At 47.5% G+C, this 19,950-nt stretch overlaps 6 protein-coding genes across 6 annotated transcripts in view; 3 read left to right on the forward strand and 3 right to left on the reverse strand.

Annotated features, from left to right (window-relative positions):
- Positions 1-339: 339 nt before the first annotated feature.
- FPRO_08883 (uncharacterized protein) lies at positions 340-2,432 on the reverse strand (the record flags this gene model as incomplete). The annotated part of the gene is made up of 4 exons (XM_031224639.1): positions 340-879; positions 935-1,613; positions 1,695-1,889; positions 1,951-2,432. The coding sequence occupies 4 exons, from the start codon at positions 2,430-2,432 to the stop codon at positions 340-342; spliced, it is 1,896 nt and encodes a 631-aa protein (XP_031089878.1).
- Positions 2,433-3,500: 1,068 nt separating this feature from the next.
- On the forward strand, positions 3,501-6,584 carry FPRO_08882 (uncharacterized protein; the record flags this gene model as incomplete). Its single annotated transcript, XM_031224640.1, has 1 exon — positions 3,501-6,584. The coding sequence occupies one exon, from the start codon at positions 3,501-3,503 to the stop codon at positions 6,582-6,584; it is 3,084 nt and encodes a 1,027-aa protein (XP_031089879.1).
- Positions 6,585-7,301: 717 nt separating this feature from the next.
- Positions 7,302-8,244, reverse strand: FPRO_08881 (related to 2`-hydroxyisoflavone reductase; the record flags this gene model as incomplete). The annotated part of the gene is made up of 4 exons (XM_031224641.1): positions 7,302-7,552; positions 7,618-7,906; positions 7,970-8,051; positions 8,111-8,244. 4 exons carry the CDS (start codon positions 8,242-8,244, stop codon positions 7,302-7,304), a joined length of 756 nt encoding a protein of 251 aa, XP_031089880.1.
- Positions 8,245-9,056: 812 nt separating this feature from the next.
- On the reverse strand, positions 9,057-10,790 carry FPRO_08880 (uncharacterized protein; the record flags this gene model as incomplete). The annotated part of the gene is made up of 3 exons (XM_031224642.1): positions 9,057-10,307; positions 10,360-10,705; positions 10,753-10,790. 3 exons carry the CDS (start codon positions 10,788-10,790, stop codon positions 9,057-9,059), a joined length of 1,635 nt encoding a protein of 544 aa, XP_031089881.1.
- A 364-nt stretch (positions 10,791-11,154) lies between these two features.
- On the forward strand, positions 11,155-16,140 carry FPRO_08879 (uncharacterized protein; the record flags this gene model as incomplete). Its single annotated transcript, XM_031224643.1, has 5 exons — positions 11,155-11,428; positions 11,479-12,292; positions 12,341-12,732; positions 12,794-13,854; positions 13,912-16,140. The coding sequence occupies 5 exons, from the start codon at positions 11,155-11,157 to the stop codon at positions 16,138-16,140; spliced, it is 4,770 nt and encodes a 1,589-aa protein (XP_031089882.1).
- A 1,192-nt stretch (positions 16,141-17,332) lies between these two features.
- Positions 17,333-19,950, forward strand: part of FPRO_08878 (uncharacterized protein) — a gene marked incomplete at both ends in the record, with an annotated part of 4,123 nt that continues 1,505 nt past the window's right edge. The window contains 7 exons of the mRNA XM_031224644.1: positions 17,333-17,416; positions 17,466-18,159; positions 18,214-18,406; positions 18,456-18,960; positions 19,012-19,465; positions 19,515-19,722; positions 19,787-19,950. The exon at positions 19,787-19,950 is cut by the window's right edge and continues 1,505 nt beyond it. Of these exons, the coding sequence (XP_031089883.1) occupies positions 17,333-17,416; positions 17,466-18,159; positions 18,214-18,406; positions 18,456-18,960; positions 19,012-19,465; positions 19,515-19,722; positions 19,787-19,950 (2,302 nt within the window). The remainder of the gene's footprint in view (positions 17,417-17,465; positions 18,160-18,213; positions 18,407-18,455; positions 18,961-19,011; positions 19,466-19,514; positions 19,723-19,786) is intronic.

Genomic DNA, 19,950 nt, shown 5'->3' on the forward strand with positions numbered 1-19,950 from the left:
ACATATATAGCAATAATACGAGCTATACCACATACAAAGAGTGACACACTGTTTAATCAATTTTCTGTATATCCGACCGCTGGTTTCGAGTGCCTCTTCAGGTCTAGGTCGGTGTCAAGCGGGTTTAGCATGGTGATACCGTTGAGCGTTGGGTTGTGGCTGGGGTTTCCTAAAATAGGCGAAGAAATCATTTCAGCAAGGAAGTTGTATATAGTCGATAGTAGTTATCCAATTTAGTATAGGTGCTAGGAGAATTATCTGAAGCGAGATGACAAAAAGCCATCGTGACTCAATTTAACCAATCCTTCGCATTGCTTGATCATCAATGCCTACACAACCTCAGTCGCATATATTCCGGCTGCTACAGTCAGAATCCACGGTCGACGAACTCCACTCTGAGCCCGAATCCTCTGTAACGTTGACATGGGGATCAAGAGCATTAGTCCATAAGCCAAGAAGCCTGCCCAGGCCAGTGCCCATTGTATCCGGGTCAGGAGACCATGAGTCGGCAAGCTGAAGCATCTCCTCTATCTCCCTGTGGACTTCTTTTATTGTCAGGGGAGTACAACGACGTGATGACGAACTGCTAGAAGTACTAGTGCCTGTAGTAGGACGGCCGATAGTTACAACATTCGGAGGCAGAGTCATGTTAGGTCGCATACCAGCGGTAGGATGGAAAGGACGTGGGCCACCGAATACTGGTGGTATTGGGGTGCCATAGTTCTGAATGTTCAACGTCATACCCGGATGGCGTAGTGATTCCCACGTTTCAGGTAAAATGACGGTTCCGTCCTCGGTGCAGAAATTGTACTTTCCTTCTTTCAAGATAGCTGTCGCGGGATATCCCAGGGTCAGGGAAGAGAGTCTTTTACGCAGTGACTGCAGTGAACATAAATCAGCTAGTGCTGGACGCTTCGGTGTCTCCTCAACTCACATCTAGATCCTTGCATGAAGCATACGGGAAGGTGAGCCTTTTACCCGTGTGTAGCTCAACTACGTGTATCGGCTCTACTTCATCACCGAGACGGAAGAAAAGACAGATAGAAGCATCAGTCTGAACAACAGCCTCGGGTCTGTTTTGAAGTGGAGGACTGGTGGTTGACATGGCGATCCAAGTACGCTCTCTAGCACTCGATTGTTTGGCGGCATCGATACCATCGTCGATTCGCTGGCGGACACGTTGATCCAGGGAGTCGTATTGCTCGAGGAGACCTGGGCGCTTTCTCCATCTGGACTTGGAGGTTGCCTTCGAGAGAGCGGACCTGACATGTTTGTCGTCCAGTTCAAGGCGTTTGAATGTCTTGATTGGGATGCTGTTGAAATGAGCGGCAAGATCAATTTGCCAAACTTCAAGGTCTTGATCCTTCCATTCGTCGTGCGATCCTGGCATGACGATTCGTTTGATCCAGTCTCTGGTAGCAGTCAGCAGACTTGGGCCAGGTTCTTTGGCCGGCTGTTGATCCTTTTGTGTTGGTGTGCTGGTGGTCTTTGCGGTGGTATCAGGCAAAACCTCGATGTCCTTGGACAGCTCTGGCGACTGAGTTTCAGCGGGTGGAATAGTTTCAACGGGTTTGATCTCTTCAATCTTGGTGTCAACTGCGATGGTAGGTGTACTGCAGAATACATTGACGTTAGCCGATCTGAAATATCTCCATCGCCCAGAACAAGGGAAAGAATTCAAAAAAGGGCAATACCTTGAAACACTGCAAGTGCTGTTGACATCTGTGGTGGAAACATTGCTGGAAGCTAGTGGTGGAGCGATGATGGTCCATTTGTCCACCTTCTTGGACCAGAATTTGTAGTGGCTTGCTCGCTTATAGGCCACTTGTGCTGCAAGCTGTCTGATTGCATTCTCGGTCTCAAAGCTGCCTGGGACACGAGTCTGTGCCCTAGTGGAATCATAAAGTCAGTAAAGACAGCATATAGAATAACAGCATGGCCCAGGCTTACCGCATCTGGTGCTGGGCGATACTGCCCAGAAGGTATCGCAGCATGAGTTCAAGCTTGATCTGCGTCAAGCGGTACCGAAAATACCTGAGTTGAACCTCGAGCGACTCCCAAGACTCGTAACGCCAGACACTGGTGTGAGCAATGGATTGCAGATACTTTCCTGTCTCCTCCCGCGGGATCTCATTGATCTCCTTGTCGCCGACAAAACTCTCTGTCTGCCGCACCAACATGATCAAAATACCGATGTACATCTTTTCGCATGTTGCTGTTAGGCGCGTGATCTCTTCCAGGCATAGCTTTGTGAGTGTATTGTCTCCAATCACATCATCAACTTTGATCAGCGTCAAGGCCGTTGAGTTAATCAAATTGATTAGCTTGGGAAGCCTTTGTCGGGCTCTTCTGTTGGCCTCCGAGTGTACTTGCAAAGAACTTGCAAGACTGAGGCCTAGCTTGGCCACAGGCTCAATGTCGTTGTTGGCCATGGTTCAACAAGGACCAATGCGGCAATAAGAAAAGAAGAGAGATGTAGAAGACAAGTCCAATGTCCTTTCGGTTTGTTTTATTGAAATCAGGCAGCGCTTTGAACTCGCGTCATCGTATTCTCTGCTTATCATTACCCCTCAATATGTGCATCAGTGCAGCCAATCATCAAAGATGTTGGTTGCACTTCTGCTGTACGTGACTCTAGGACTGTTGAACAACGTATCATACATAAGCCACCATTGTAATGATTGGTATTTGGGTCAGCCATTTGCTGCAGTCAGACGCATGTGGAAGAAACGTTGACCGCTCCTTGCGGGGGTTATCTAGAATGTGAGTAGCAAAGCCTTCTCAAGACGGATAACCGAAGGTGAACTGCGCTTCTTGCAATTGACAATTAGATGCCGTGATACCGGAATATAATGTGCAATGCCGTTGTATGTTGGTCGGTCTTTATTCACTCCGAATCAGGGCCTTTGTGTTGCTATCGCGCCTTGAGCAATAAGCCATCTCATTCTGTCCGAGGCATCGCACGGCTTCGATTGGTACTTTGGAAGCAGGGACAAATCATCTTCCTTGGCCCCCAATTTGAACATCTTGGAAAGGTACTTCTTTCAGGCTGTGGCGGGCCAGTATGTCTTCTTGGATCTGACAAGACATCGATGCCAATGGGCTGCTGGCTTTTTATCCTTTCCAACATTCGCTGCTTACTTCGTGTGTCATTCACCAGCTCCATTTTGGACTGCTTGTTGAACGCTTCACCACAGGACTCAGGCGACGGCCTTTTCGCTTACCGGCTCAACTCCAGGTCAGCTGTAAATCAGCCCCCTTCAGCTTCTCCTTATCAGCTCGTCTCAGCCTCCTTGGCTAATGGCCATCACGACTGATAGGACTTTGTAGATGCCTCAGGCATCATTAACAAGAAGAGCTATCAGCAGCCTCAGCCTGAATATACTCCACGACCCCACCCGGATCTTTAACCTCTCATGGACTAAACGATCTGTATCCGGTTGCTTGTGCATATGTTTTACGTGAGTTTTGAAATTGTCTCACAGATTTAGACACAGACAATGGATGCTCTCAGTATTGCTATAGAGGCTGCCGAGAGGACTGTGGCGGCGCTCCCGCCAGGCCACTCCGATCGAGCTACGCTTTTGAACAACCTTGGAATCTGCCTTGTGGAGAGGTTTTCTCTGAGCAGCTCGATGGAAGACCTCGATCGTGCCATTGAAGTTGCCGATGCGGTCATCGACTCTACGCCTCAACAGCATCCTGATCGACCGCGCTATATGGATAATCTTGCTACAAGGCTCGGTATGCGGTTTGGATTGATCGGGTCGATTAATGATCTCAATCGCGCTATTGACCTTGTCGAGATGGCAGTTGAAGTTACACCACCTGGCCACCTTTATCGAGGACGTTTCTTAGGCAACCTCGCGATTTGGCTTTGTAAAAGATTCGAGGGCATTGGTTCGACGGACGATCTGGATCGCTCTATCTGGGCTGCCGATATGGCTGTCGAGGTCTTATCAGGCGACGCATCTCGGCGGGCCAACTACTTGAGTATTCTGGGGAATTGCCTCGGCAGGCGATACCAGCAGACGGGATCTAATGACGACCTCGACCGTGCGATATCGGTTGCTGAGCTATCGCTGGGGGATCCAGGCCAAGATTCCATCCATCGAGCCGCTTACTTGAACACTCTCGGGTTGTGGCTTGGTGAACGATCTGATCGAACCGGCTCAAAGGTCGATCTTGATCGTGCCGTCGAAGTCACCGATATGGCAGTCGAGGCTTTACCGCCTGATCACCCTGAGCGAGTCATATGTCTGATCAATCTCGGAAAGATTCTCGGCAGACGATTTGAAATGACTGGGTCGATGAGTGATCTCGACCGGGCCGTCGAGGTGTCTGATGCTGGGCGACAAGAGTTGCCGCCCAACAGCCCTTCTCAAACCGCTTGTCTGAACAACCTCGCCATGTGGCTGAGCAGGCGGTTTGATCGTACCGGCTCGATGGACGACCTCAACCGGGCTATACAAGTTGCTGAACTGGCTCTCGCAGTCACCGCTTCGGATCACCCCGAGCGGAGTGTCTGTTTGGGTACTCTTGGAGTTTGTCTCGGTAAGCGATTCGATCGGACAGCCTCGATGGACGATCTCGATCGCGCTATTGAAGTGGAAAGCACTGCAGGAGAGGCTATTCCTACAGGCCATCCTTTTAAAGCGAGTCATTGGGACGCCCTTGGCGTATGGCTCGATAGACGATTTGACAGAACCAGCTCGATGGATGATCTCAACCGTGCCATAGAGATAGGTGAGATGGCAGTAGAGGCAACTCCCCTTAACCACATGGACCGAGCCAGTTATCTAAACAACCTCGGATGCTATCTCGACAAGCGATACGAACGAAGTGCTTCGCTGGATGATCTCACCCGCTCTCTCTCATGCTTCAAAGAGGGTTGGGATTGCCCAGGCACGCCAACCTCTATCCGCATTCGTCTGGCACTGGGTGCTGCTGAAACCTACGCCTCGCTGTCAAACTGGGAAGAGTCAAGCCAGTTTCTTGAAAAGGCCGTGGAACTGCTCCCAGCTGTAAGTCCGCGTTCATCAGCGCATAAGGACAAGGAGCACATGCTCGCAGACTTTGTCGGCCTCGCTTCCACAGCAGCTGCCGTCTCCTTGAACGCAGGCAGGGATGCCTACCACGCCCTGAAGCTGCTTGAGCTGGGCCGCGGCATCATCACCAATCTGCTCATGGACATGCGAGGTGACATATCAGACCTGAAGCAGAGGCATGCTGGCTTGGCAGATGAGTTCGTGTCCCTCCGGGACGAGCTCGATTCGCCAGCGGATAGCCCAGTCACCTCAGTACCAAGCAATGGCGCGAGTTCCCTGGAATCGCAAGCGAAACGACGTCGTGAGGCGGATCAGAGATTCACAGAGCTCATTGCCGAGATTCGTGCTCAGCCGGGCTTTGGCAGCTTCTTTTTCCCGCCGACTGCACATGAGATGATGGCTGCTGCGAGCCTAGGTCCCATTATCGTTGTTAATCTGAGTTCGTATCGCTGTGATGCATTTCTTGTCCAACTCGATGGCATTTCAGTGGTGGAACTTCCTGATCTCACGTTGGAAGAGGCCCAGAGACAAGCCCACGGGCTGCATTCACATGGTTCAGTAGGCTCTTTCAACATGGAATCACTGGTGGAATGGCTCTGGGATGTTATCTGCCGCCCGTGCCTAGACGTCCTGGGCTTTAAGGATCCGCCTTCTGATGATAGTTGGCCTAGAGTGTGGTGGATTCCGACGAGGTATCTCAGCCGGCTTCCTCTTCACGCAGCAGGACGCCATGCTGCAGGGTCTTCATCCACCGATACCGTCATAGACAGAGTCATGTCGACGTACGCTGCATCCATTAAGGCATTGATACATGGACGCCGACATACCATTCGAGGCCATGACACTGCTGAGGCGAATTCGGCCCTCCTGGTTGCCATGCGCGAAACACCAAACCTATCAGCAGGTGGGATCCTCCCATTCGCCGTCGATGAGGTGGATATGCTGGCATCACTCTGTCCCTCACTCGGGCTTAAACCCACCATGCCGCCGCGGCGCAGAGACGAGGTCCTTGATCGTCTAAAGTCGTGCAAAATATTTCACTTTGCTGGCCATGGGCAGTCTGATCCGGCGGACCCTTCGCGAAGCTGCTTGCTCCTCGAGGACTGGGAGACAAACCCGCTGACGGCGGGCACGCTTCGTGATCACAGGCTGCAAGACAATCCTCCCTTCTTCGCCTACCTCTCTGCCTGTTCCACGGGGGCCAACGAGTCTGAAAGGTTCGCCGACGAGGGAGTCCACCTTGCCAACGCCTTTCAGCTCGCCGGGTTCCGGCATGTCGTTGGAACGCTTTGGAGAGTATCTGATAGGTATGCCGTCCATGTGGCGAGGGCGCTCTACGAGACGATGCAGAAAGAAGGGGTGACTGACCAGGCCGTCTGTTGGGGCCTCCATCGTGCTGTCAGGGCCCTGCGGGATGGTCAGACCGAGAAGGATGCTGCTTTCCCGAAGCGAGCTGCTGAAATTAGGGATATTGTTGGTTGTGATGAGGATGCCAAGCCGCTTTACTGGGTTCCCTATGTCCACTTCGGCGTATAGTGTTCGAGGCACATAGCTCTGAATAATCAATTACTTGCTTATGTCAAATCGTTTATTGGAAGAAAGCTTCCAGCCTTGGCTATATTGATTCCCCTCATCACGCCTTGGGTATCGCCTATATAAAGAACTACTACACACAGACAATCGGGATACCCGTTCTATGACGGAGATTGCTACATGCCCTTAACTTGCTGCAAACTGAAAAGCAACCAACTAGCCACCGCGGCCACCACTCGCAATCAACTCAGGGTCCATCACGAGATCCCCGCTCTTTCATTTCTGGCTTTATATCTAACTACATTTCACGATTATAGCTCATTGCCTGATTTTTAAATCTCATTCCCATATTTACAGAATTTTACGGCTCATCTCTATAAAGATGGGCCGGAACATACTTTGCTGGAGCAGCTCTGATTCCATGGATGTGACTTGGCGCGAAGTCTTGAGTCTTGGTACTTGATAGGGTAGGGCCTTGCCTAACTATTCTAGTCATGGCGTATTTGAGCTTGATTATATTTCTAGATGACACTCTCTTGAGTAATAGCAGTTGCTCAAAGTTACACTGGCTGCTCCTGCCTGATCAGATGAAGTTAAAGAGACTATAGTAGTTAGTGCTATGGCTCTAGCTGTGCAGCATAAAAGTCGACGGTCTCTTTAGATGAGCAAGTTTACTGAGGAAATACATAATGTATATGCTATAGCTATCAAATTACCTTCTTATAGCCAAACATCCTTTAAGTAGGTTTCTGCAGAGGTGAACTCAAAGTCAGTTAGGAGCTTATTCCACTCATCCGATACAGTCCACACGCCTCTCTTAATGCTGGCCATGTATTCTAGAAGAATACCTTTAGACATTTGCTCCCTCATCTCGTCCGGAACCGCCTGGTGCTCTATTACAGGATACCAAGAAGTCGTAACGTTCCGAGTCTCCAGATCCTCGTTAGAGATCTTTTCAGCTTTAAACGGGCCTTATACCTTGTCAGCAAATATTTCAAGATTATCATGTCCAGGTTCAGGATAGTATCTTCCGTACCTCGAAGCTTTTCGCCCAGTGAAATAAGCTCGTAAACAGTAAATGCCGTCCCTTGCATGCCACCGACAGTAAGCCATACTCCATTGTATTCCAAGGCATGTGCCACAAGTCGGCACATGTCTCGAAGAGAAGTGAAGGTGACTGGAGCATCGCTGTCCTCTGGAATGATGGCCCTTCGATTCTGGAAGTCTACAAACATAGAAAAGGTATCGAAATGCTTTGGTTGTGCGCGAGGATAACCGACGTAATCTGTAAATATGCCTGGCTGGAACAGGCAATACTCGATCTTCTGTTCAAATTAACACGATTAGGCGGCCCATCCAAGAGAATCAAATGAATCAGAATCGCATACGTGCTGGTTCGAGTTGGTTTCTTCCAGATACTTCCGGACGTCGTCCTTGTATTGGTAATGAGCGATCCCACTGTTACTCGCACTAAACCAACTACTATTAGCATTTCGATTGTCGGATACGAGCCCAATGACGGCACTCACGCAGCCCACTCCGAGGGGGCAAATCTTCTAACGCCAGTCGCAATGGCTGAGTTGATGAGCTTCTTGTGAAGGTCAAGGGCTTCCTTCTGGTCGAACATTGCCAAAAAGGAGAGCACCGTATCGATGTCATTCATTGCATCAACAAAGTGCAGATTTATTATCGTAGTCTACTTGCGTCCAGGCAACGCCTTTGGGTAAGTCTTAAGCCTGGGCCTAAGCAACATTGTGATTAGCATCAAAGGCGCCAGGACCAAGCATGTTGGCTTACGCTGCGACTAAATATAACTACCTCGTAGGAGCCTCTGACAAGGATCTCGTCAACGACTTCGCGGCCAAGACCTGATCTATGTCAGTAGGTCGCCTAACGATTGGGTGTTTAATCAAGCACTTACTGCCAGAGCCGCTCACAACTGCAACTCTCTTTGCCGCCATCTTGGAGTTGTTCTTATTATTATATTATTATCAGGAGGTTCGAAGTTAGTAGCTAGTTTATATAATATTAATTTAAATTAGTCTTTTAGGATTAATAAACTTTAAAATTAAAAGTAACTAAACTTAATAAATAAATACTTATTTATTATAGTTAGCTTTTAATATATTTTATTTACTAATTTATCTAAAAAATAGAATTAGTTGTAATTTTAATATTTAATTAATCTTTTTTGTAATCTTTTTAATAGTTATTTTTTATAATATAATTTTTAAAATATCTATTTTATTATAGCCTTTTTACTTTATTTATATTTATATTAAAAAACTCTATAGTTATAAAAATAATTTAAAACAATTTAATAATATAAATATAATAGGCTTAAAGCACTATACTATATTATTAAAAGTATTTTACTGTTATAACATGTTTAAAACCTGCTAAAAAGAATCCTATATTCTTAAACTTTAAACAGACCTGCTATTCCTTTAGCCTGTTTATTATCTATATTAATGCCTAATATGTGCTCTGGCTAATTTTTGCATCACTATACAGCTTCTCTAATGGTGCGACAACGTACTGATAAAACTCTACCCTAAAGTCCTTTTTTGTAAAATCCGGCGGCGAATGGAACCCACAACGCAGACATCGATCAACGACCGCATTCCACTCAGGAGCATTGTTAAGTGCTACTGCCTTCGATAATCGCTCGGCCGTATTAAAATCGGTTAGTTCCTCGGTGATTCTGTGGTCATCTACTTCCTCCTGCGACTCAAGTGTTGCTACAGTAGAGAGCTCAACTAGTGTAGCTCCTAGCCTAAATATTGCTTCGTTGCGAATTACCATTTGGCGAGTGGACATAACGTCGGGTCCTGGTCCCTTAGCTACTGCTGATGATGGGAATGACTGCATGACAAATGTACAATCTCGAAAGGTCATTCCCGAGTTTCTTGAGAGAATGTGTATATCGTCAGTGGACCACCAGTCTCCTAGCCAAGAGGTTGCGTGGAGCTGAAGTAAAGAAGACGCCAGTAGGAGGGCCAGCTCGTAGCGATCCACGACCTCATTTCCGAAAGTATATTGCGTACTGAGTTTTCCCTTGCTTGAGAGTAAATGGTGGAGGGTGATCGTATTCCTCGGCTTGGGAGGTGCGAGTGAGCACTTCGGCAAGTGCATGTAATGTTTGCGTTCATCTTCGAGTATAAACCCGATACAGATGGCGTCAGATTGCTGTGAGGATCGTTTTAATTCCTTGCAAATATCCATGATTTGCCTGTCTGGCATAGGGATGGTTCTCAGAGTTGAATTTGGTGTAAAGGTAACAACTTTAATAGAACCAGTTGAATCGCTGTCGTCCTCCAGGGCTTCGAACTCTGCGTTTTGCCACTTCCCGTTTTCCAGAGACATATCATCAGGAATCATGAAGGACAATTTGAACCTGAGAGATTCTGATGTCTTGGTCACTCTATCCTCAAGCAGAAAATGAGTGACGTGTGAGTTTGCACAGCAGCAGATCCAACCTGAGCAAAGAGCACAATGTAAACTTATGGCTGCTCGCCTAATGGAATCCCAATAGCTTAGGTTTACCTTTTTAGGCCGAGGAGGTGTTACTTGTGCTTGAACAGATATTCCAGGGGTCATCTGTTCTAATTTTGTGTTATGCTTTTCGATGTCTTCGAGTAGTTGCTTGTGCTTGCTATGCTTTATGCATTTTTTGATCTTATGCCATGTCTTCTGGTTCTCGTATTCGGTCTTCTCGTACCATTGCTATAATAAGTCTTGTAAGTAATTTCCCAAAATAAAAGCATCTGAATCTTACCTGCTGCTTACCCATCCCGACCACTTTTTCAAGCTTCTCCAGTTTCTCTTGGATTTGTCTCATCGTTTCCGTATACGCATAATAGCCTGGACCAAGCTTTTTCCTCAATCCTTTTTCCAACCCTTGCTTCAATTCCTTTTCCCATTCTTCTTTGGTAGTCCTGTCCAGGAAGTCCTCTAGCTCCTTGTCGTCAACAAGACCTCTTAGTAGAACACTGCAAGAATGACGGAAACGCGAGTGTTCAGTGTGCAGTGACACGATCAAATCGTTCATAACGACTTTGTGATGTAGAAGCACCTGTGCATCGTTCTCGTAAAACTTCAAGCCCTTGACCACAAAGGGTATGCTGTCGCGTACTGTTAGAATTGCGCGCTTTTGTGTGGGTCAACCTACACCCCGATTACTAGCCCAACTATCTCGAAACCAGACATCTTCACTGTCTCAAAGCTATTCGTGAGTCTATCAGGGACTGCGAAATCCGAGTGAGCGTTGATGAGGGCAGTGCGGGGTCGATGGTTTAACTAATCAGCAGCTTCATTATGCCTTGCGCAAATAGCGCAGCAGGGGGGTTGAAAGAATACTGGGAACCCTTTCAAATCCTGCAGGGCTCTTTCAGCTGTGGCGTTCTTGTTATTTCGTGGCATTGAGTGATTGGTCTTGGGCAACTACTTGCTATTCTAAGCATGGGTCAGCTGCGTCTATACCAAAATGGTACACATGGAACAGAACTACCCCTCTCTTCCCCCTCTCTTATGGTCTTTCTTCCAAGTATCAGCCTCATGCCCTCCCTTCAAAATGGGTACTGTAAATGATAGTTATCTCCAGTGCGCGGCGTCATTCAGCCTCCTAGTCAAGGTTCTGAAGATTTCATCTCATAGCTTTACTGGCGAAATTCCCCTCGAGGGCGTTGTTAACGAACATGCACGCTTCAATGTCTGGGCTGGAAGTGTCGGTGCGAAACATCCCCCTCATAAGCGGATTTCCCTCGACTATCGCCTTAGAGATTCGAACTTTTATACCATTCGAGTCGTCGAGATACTCCAGCGTCTTGAGAGCACACTAAAGATTGGTAGTATCAACTGTATCTTCCTGCATGAACCACCGACTAATCCAAAACAGCTAGCCAGCTAACAAGCGGCGAGCAACCGCGATTTGAACGGGTTGAGCCTAAGTTTGATCAGTATCAAGACAATGGCTCAGACCGATCATCGACAACCTCATCAACTGATAGCTCTAGCTCTGATGATCCTGATATGCTGACACCAGAGAGGCAAATTGCGGTATTATATGAATCGGTTCAAAATTCAGTGAGGCACCTATACTCGCTCGCAATGGTCATTAGAAAGCCAGTAGCAACAGATAGATTGGCCAGAGCCTCGAAAATATCGATAGACCATTTCTATTCAATAGACCAACGACACATCGAAGAATGCTTCCCGGACGCTTCCCCAACGATGAAGAAACGTTTAGGAAGTGCCATCAGTCGTCGTCGTCAATTACTCATGTATAATGAGCAACATTACCGCAAATCATCCGAGCCACAATCATCGAAAAGACCCGAAACCGCAGATTTTTCAACTCCGCAGGAACCTCAAGACAATATCTCCGAACAAATCCCCCAATCCCCTCCAGATGCCCTCGAACGCGTGAAGGTTCCAGATGCGGACACAGTTTATCATGCATCTAGTGTCTTACAAGGAAGCATCCTGGCAAGCACTGAAGCAACCAAGTTTGCCCCTCCGGCCGATATGAAAGAGGAGCCAGATACTCAGTCAGAAAGCGGAACCATTTCCACCTTCGGATTCACGGACGCCGGGGGCGAGAAGCTTTGGATACCTCCCCGTCCGCAATACAGTGACGGAGAGTACCTTGAGCAATTTCTTTGTCCTCTATGTTTCCATCTGATTGAGGTTAGAGGCATGAGAGCATGGACGTTAGTTAATGCCTTCGCCTAAGCGGTGCATCTGTTGACGTGATATAGGAGACATGTCTTCCGCGACCTTCAAGCATACGTATGTACTTTCGATAATTGCAAAACGTCTGATACTTTATTTGAGACTCGGCAAGACTGGATTCAACATGAGATGGAATATCACAGGCGAGAGTGGCATTGCAACGATTCCCAGCACGCTCTTTGCAGCACTGAGAGTGACTTTGTGGCTCACATGAAAACCTCTCATAAGCTACAGCTTTCTGAGTCTCAACTACTATCAGTAGTAAAGCTTTGTGAGCGTCCTAGTACGGCCGATACCCATGTCTGCCCATTATGTACAGGTGGGTACCGTAAGGTTGAAAATGGCTTCGAAAAGTTCAAGTCCTCGTCATATGTTAGGCAGATCAGCAGCAGCATCTTGCCTGGGGCATTAGACAACGGTAAATACTCTCGGATATGAGGACAGAAATAACCCCAGAATATGGCATTGACCTTTCCTAGAGAGTCTGAATATGGTGAAGTTACCATTGGGAGAATTTAACGAAATCGCAAACGACACGGGCCTTGGAAAGATTATCCCGTGGGTCAACTCACTACCTGACGAATATGAATTCCCAGATGCTTCGAGCCCAAGAGCCCCAGAAGAGCCATATACAAGCCATCCTGCTACCCCGCAAAGAGCAGCATGTTCGGTCTCCTCGAACATGCTGAAGCGGCATCTTGGTCAACACCTTGAGCGTCTTGCTCTATTCTCGATTAACAGATCCAAATTCATACCTGAAGATGGAAAGTCAGTTTGTACAGAGGACGCAGTCGCTAGATCTGACTCATCTTTGGGTTCATTTGAATCTTGCGGTCGTCCGAACAGTGATAGGGACTCTGAGGAAGGTCATGTTGCGTTGGGAGACTCTGTCGAGAACAACAAGGTTGGGTACTCATCTACGCGGAAGGCACCAAATTTGGTCCAGCTTGTTCGCGAGACTCTTGTCGAAGGCAGCTTTAACGGAAGATCATTCCTCTTTTCACCTGAGGGCAGCCTTGACAGCATCATGACTGAGCAATCGATACTTCAGGCTTTTTACGAAGCATATCAAGTTCCCAGTGATCTCACAGACAGTGTCCTGACAGAAACGGTAAGTACTATCCTAAGGGGCAGCAAGAAGTTGCTGGCGATCTTGGTCCTGTGTGGCTTCGAAAGTATGAGACTATATCGATTGATATCTCTTTTCATTGAAAAAGGCCTATCCGATAATCGATTGCCGCTTGAGGAATCAGTTCTGAGGATAATCTCTCGGTCTGATCTCTCTGACACCCAGGATAGCCGAGACAGTGATGCCACTGGCAAAGCATTGCATAGCCTTTCTGGATTTTCTATTGATAACTTCTGTCGCATACAGCAGTGGAGGTTCTGTGCCCCCGTTTTCTCAGCTGAGCAATGCACCTATAACCTCCTCCCAAATACCGCCCTGCCATTTCTTAAAGAGGCCAACATGGAAGCGTGGACAGTTGAAGGCGTTTCAAGATATCGTATACATAAGTGTCATCTTGAAACAAGTGGCTGGGTAAGTTGGATGTCTTTGAGATCACCAAAGGTTATGACACTAATCTACCAAATGTAGGGAATGCCCAGGCCAGAGTACGTCGCTATCAAGCGTGTTAGGAGCCTAAGAGACGACTTCCTGAACATCATAAAGGCGCCTTACCAGAAACACATCGTGAAGCTTTTCGCTGCTTTCAGTCTGGGCGATTCCGAAACGCATCTGATGTTCGAATGGGCTGAAGGTGGCAACCTTCGGAATTTATGGGAGGAGTTCCAGCCAGAGAATCCGAATGGGGACTTGGTGAAGGCCGTGATAGAGCAACTTTCTGGAATCAGCCATGCTCTTGCAGATCTCCATTCCTGTGATCTTAGGCATGGTAGTTTGAAGCCTGAAAGCATACTCTGGTTCAAAAGCAAAGATTCCGCAAGAGACCCGATTGGTATTCTTAAGATACAGGGTTTGAGCATTACAGATGAACACTCCGATGTTCGTCAAATGCAATCAGAGAGAAGGGTTACAATATACGAATCTGAGCGATACGAGCCCCCCGAAAATGGATTGTTGGGTACACAAACGTTAATAGCAAGGATGAGATCTCGCTCAGTCGATGTATGGGCTATGGGATGCATTGCTCTGGAGTTTCTGGTCTGGATCTTGTACGGCCCTTCCGGAGTGGACACACTCAACAAAAGCATGGAAATCAATTCCTCTGCATTTGAGCCCGAGGCAAAATTTTGGCAAGTCGACAACGGGGGAAACAAAGCGGTTAATGGCGTTGTGGTTAACTTGATGGACCAAATTGCCAAGGACCTTGGTCGCATGACAGGGCATACTGCCTTGAGTGATCTATTGGAGCTCATCAGGGATCGTCTACTCGTGGTTGATCTACTCACTGGCTTTGGGTCGGCCAGGGAAGTCTCAGATACGGTCAATGATAGCGATTCCCACGGCTCAGGCTCGCACACAGCAACTTCCATTAGTCCGGCCACGCTTCAGGGAACAATGGAAGCTCCCGTAATCACCGTGGCTGAACCTTTCGGCGCACAAGAACAAGGCCTGCCAGGTAAGGGCAAAGAACCAGTCAAGAAAGCAAGAGCTAGGGCAAAGGAATTCTCGGAGCGTATGGATCGCATCTTGCATTCTGGCACTCGCGAAGAATACTGGCTATTTAGTCCGCCACTGCCGCTTCCGAGTTTAAGGCCCCATGTTCTTCATCCAAATTCAGCAGAGCACATTTCTTCAAAGGAGGGTAAGGACCCGGGAGTAAGCGCGGAGATGGGCCGACAGAGGATCGACGCAATACAGAGCAGGGCCGGAGACCACAGCCTGTCTGTCATGGATGAAGAGAGTTGGAGCGCAAGCCAAACAGCAGACTCGAACCAGCCTAAAATCAACCAAGGAGGATCTACTTACACAATCACCTCACCTGAGAGCAAGATAGCATTCGAAGCTCTCAGTTTTGACCTTTCGAGATTTAAATTCGAAGCTCCTCAGGAATTTCAAGCTCTGGGTCACGTTTTGTCACCCAAACAACGACAGGAGGCTGAAGACGGCACGCTACACACCACGGCACGGAAGCTGGCTGCTCTATTTGGACCATTGCTTGATCAAACGCCCAATCTTTTCAAGGCATATGGCATGAGGTGTTCTCAGATTGTTTCAAACGGAGACCTCAATCCTCTTGGTTCCGAGAAAGACGACCTTATCATTTCCCAAGAGAAAGGAGTGGATTGCACTTCGATATGGGCCGCGGCGACTTCTGGCGATCCAGCCGTTGCGATGCATCTACTGGCTTGTATGATTGCCCGAGCTTGGGGGACCCGTGAGGCTCTCTCTATCTGGGCTGAAATCGTTGCCCAACGACAGCATGAAATCCGAGAAAAGGAAAGTACTGGCTTGTCGGTGCTGCTAGCAGCAACACAAGAAGTCTCAAGAGGGCAACTGGCTCAATGGGATGCCAGCGCTCGGTCTTGGCTCCTATTTGCAGATCAGGCAAACGAGATCAAGGTAAAGCAGACGCAGCTACAGCTTATAATTAAGAATGTGGCGGCTTTGTCTATCAATAGCGCCACCAGTGTCTACGAAAAAGTCATCCATGCGTGGAAGGGCGCCATGACACTGGTCGAAAACCTCATTCAAGGTCGGCCACAGGCGGTACATGATCGCGACGTTCTTGTCGGACTGTCTTCTTGGCACCTTTTCCCAGACCTCATCGTGCTGGGGGACACAGTCACCGAGGTCAAACAAAACGATCCTCTAATTGCAACAAGTGGAATCCTAACATTAGGCTCTGCTGAAACTCACTAGACCCGGTCCTTTATGACTTGATTGAGGTTTGGGCATGGCGATGGCTTTATCTTCTATGTGACGGCATGGGAAAGGGCGAGCATTGCTGTCATAGCGTAGGCATTAGTAATCTATCGACATGCTTTAAGTAACTCTGCAGGATGGAATATTCGGTGTAAGACATAACTTAAGATATTAATGAATACATTTACGACTACTTATTATAAATACTTTAATGCTTTAAGTATATTTAAAAAATAAATTACTTATTAATATAATTATATATATTTACTTAATATTAAATAAAACTTAACTTATCAGTTATTAATAATTAACTTTAAACTTCTTATTTAAAGATATTTAATATTAATTATATAAATTTAAATTACTTAAGCTTTATTATTTATTATATTATAATTTTAGCTAGATTTCAAGTTATTCCTATATATTTAATTACTCTTATAGACCTTTAAATAAATGCCTTTTATCCTTTTATAAAAATGGCTTAGCCTTAGATAATAAGAATAATTATAATTACCTAGCAGGCAGGAGTGTGTATTGGTATTTACTTTAAGGACTAGCTTAAGGCGTATAGCTTGGGTGATAGGATAGAGTTAATTAAGTGTATAATAGCCCTATTACGGTAAAAAGAAACTTGAGAGAGAATGTTGCTCAGCACAGGTGAACAGGTTCATGGCGGAGGTCCATTACATACAAGTATTTAAACAAGCCCTTGGATCCGGTGATAGTGATCTCAAGCCTTAGAGGCCCGGTACCATCTCAGATGCAGCCGGAACTGGAGCATAAGTCGGAAACCCGGGTGGGAGAACTAAGCATGACGTTAAATTGAACTTTTATATAACAAAAATGCAAAATGCTCGAATCCTTGGTCAAGGTTCAACCCAACAGACGCACTCTTCAATGTCACGACGTATGCTTGACAGACAAGGCAGGACCTCTAACTTCCACTTCTGGTAGAGCACAAACATCAAGCCCAACCAAACGCATCTAAATTAATAATTCGTACTGTCCTTAGTTGAGAATCTCCGTGCACACCATACAACCGGAGAAACACCAACAACGGATAATCGGATAACTCGGATCAGGCGGCTATACCGCCTATAACCCCACATGGAACAAAAAGAACAAGTATCCGGCTTCTAGCATCTGTAACAAGCCCAAAATACACAGCATCAATTGAAACTCGCATATCATGGCAGAAACCTCGTCCCGAGTCGGCTTTAAGCGGAAGCGCGTCGCCAAGGCATGTCATAAATGCCGGTCGATGAAATCCAAGGCAAGCTTACCCGCTTTATCTTATCTCTTTCTTATTATTGATGTGTTAGTGTGATGGGAAATGGCCTGAGTGCAGTCGCTGTAAGGGCTATGGATATGATTGTGTCTACACAGCTGGGGGTCGGGCCAAGAGGCGCCAGGACGCTTCTACTGATGATGGCTCGCTGGATAGTGCTGTGCAAGGACATGGAGATCTGCGTGAAGCGATAAGGCAGTACGAGTCGTTGTTGGACATGGTAGTGTCGAAGCTGCCTACGCCACAACATCAGGAAGATGCATCTTCAGTGTTGGCTTGTATGAAAGCCGCTGACAGATCCTTGTCCAACATCGACACAACGACTCTTACGGCAAGGCTGACAACTACCTTGACCGGCTCTGATACTTTTTCTTTCCGTCCGCAGGCCAGTCAGGCCGAGAGATATCTTGGCAAAGTCAGCGACGTCTGCTTCTTCAACCTGGTCAAGCGGGTACTGCAGGCTCAGCCCGGGTCTTTGGACTCTGACCAACGAGTCGACAGCTACGAACAAGTCGACGACATTGCGTCTCCGAGTGTGAATGTCATGCCTGGTAGGGTCGTTGAGCTGCCGAGTCGTGAGGCGGCGAAAGTCTTTGCTGATGTGTACTTTTCCACTGTGCATCTGGCGTTTCCGTTTATTCCGCAGTCGCTGTTTATGAGATCGCTTAATCAGGCCCTGGATTCGTCGGATGACTGCTCTCTGGATAATACCAGACTTGCGCTGATATGTAAGTTATAGTCATCGTTGTGTCGTCATAAGTTCGTTACTGAAGCTATAGTAGATGTCATTTGTGCCATCGGAGCTTATTACACCAGCATACCTGGAGAACAAATCGGAGCAAACAAGTGTCATGAAGTTTACTTCCTCCAGGCGGTCTCTCTAGCTCTACCCGCAGGGGCAGACCGATCCATCCATCATGTGTCTCTGCTCTTGGCTCAATGCTTCTACATGTTAGCAGTCTGTCGAACAGACAGGTAGGTCTCATTCCGATTTCAGTCAATCTATGTGTAGTTAACTAGGCAGCTGTTGGGCAACATTGGGTCAAACCGTCCGTATGGCCCAGAACATTGGGTTACACGTAGAGCAGAATGATCCCCAGAGACTCAAAGGACCCGGTCGTTTACTTGTCGAGCGACGACGGCGGATCTGGTATTGCATATATGTTCTAGATCGCCTGATCTCTTTGCAATTAGGCCGACCTCCAGCGATCCATGAGGATTACTGCCATGTTCCGCTGCCGTCCCGGCTTGGCGACTCAGACATTGATTGGGACGGTGACGAGTTTCCAACCATGTTTGAAGGGCCTTCTGCCGGGGACTACCATCTAGAAGTCATCTCCTTCTCCAAGATCGTCAGCCAGGTCCTGCGAGATCTGTATAGCCCGCGTGCCAGCCAGAACTTAACTAGTGATCTGTTCAATACCAAGGAGCTCGACCTCAAGCTCATACAATGGAAGCAATCGCTGCCAAGAACGTTGCGATTCGACTTGGGACATGCTTTCGACAGGTCCTTCATCTTCAAGCGCCAGGTACGTATCTATCAGTATAAATAATCGATGGTCATCACTAACATACTGAAGTGGAGCATGTTGGCGATCGAGTATCACCATCTACGAGCTCTCATCCACAGACCATACCTCTGCTACCCAATCATGCGGAATCTCGATGACGAGGCCGATATTGCGCTCAGCCAGCCAAACTGGGCCCTTGTCAGCATGTATGAAAAGGTGTGCATCGCCGAGGCTCGCGAGACAGCACGTCTGCTGCACTGCATCTCATGTGAGAAGGATTTGGTGCAGGAATTTCCTTGGTGGCAGATGATCTCATGTTTGATATGCGCAGGATCCATCTTGGTGGTCTCGAGCATTTTTAGTCAGCAGACGGGCGATGCATTGGAAGGATTTGATGCTGCTGGTATTTCTGATGATGCGGAGACTTGCTTGAGAGTATTTGAAGCTTTGAGTGTCAACTCCAAGGGTGCTAGGATTGCGAGAGACATGAAGGAGGGACTAAAAGAGTGCGGTCTGAGATGGAGTATGTGCACGCCTTTCTTTCTTGGATACATCGCTAATATCAGTTCTAGGAGACGCGACGATGGCATCTGAACCACCTTATGCAGCACTACCAACATCAGATACAGCCTTGGAAACTAGAGGACACATTCCAAGTCTGGATGGGCAGGACGCGTCGTTGTCGGAATTTTCTTTTACCACGCCCAGCGCCTGGCCAGCAGAGATTGTCGATTCCATGGCGTGGTCGGTCCAGTTCTTTGGCGCCGTTCAGTCTGGGGAGTAAAGTTGCATTAAGGCGGCTGGAGTAAAGCCCTGGTCACCTCGTTGAGGATCAATAAGCGAGACTAGAATGGGTTGCTACAGGGCGACGGGATACATGTCAAAAGAAACTTATTGAGCAATTGCCTGCAACGCGTAGTGTTATTACGCGTTTTGTGATGACGCGACGCGACTTATCCGGTGGGGACATAGCAAACGCCAATCCGATTAGACAGCTCGAATATGTTA

This window comes from Fusarium proliferatum (assembly GCF_900067095.1).
Source record: "Fusarium proliferatum ET1 genome assembly, contig: FPRO_scaffold016, whole genome shotgun sequence".
Classification (NCBI taxonomy): Eukaryota; Fungi; Ascomycota; class Sordariomycetes; order Hypocreales; family Nectriaceae; genus Fusarium; species Fusarium proliferatum.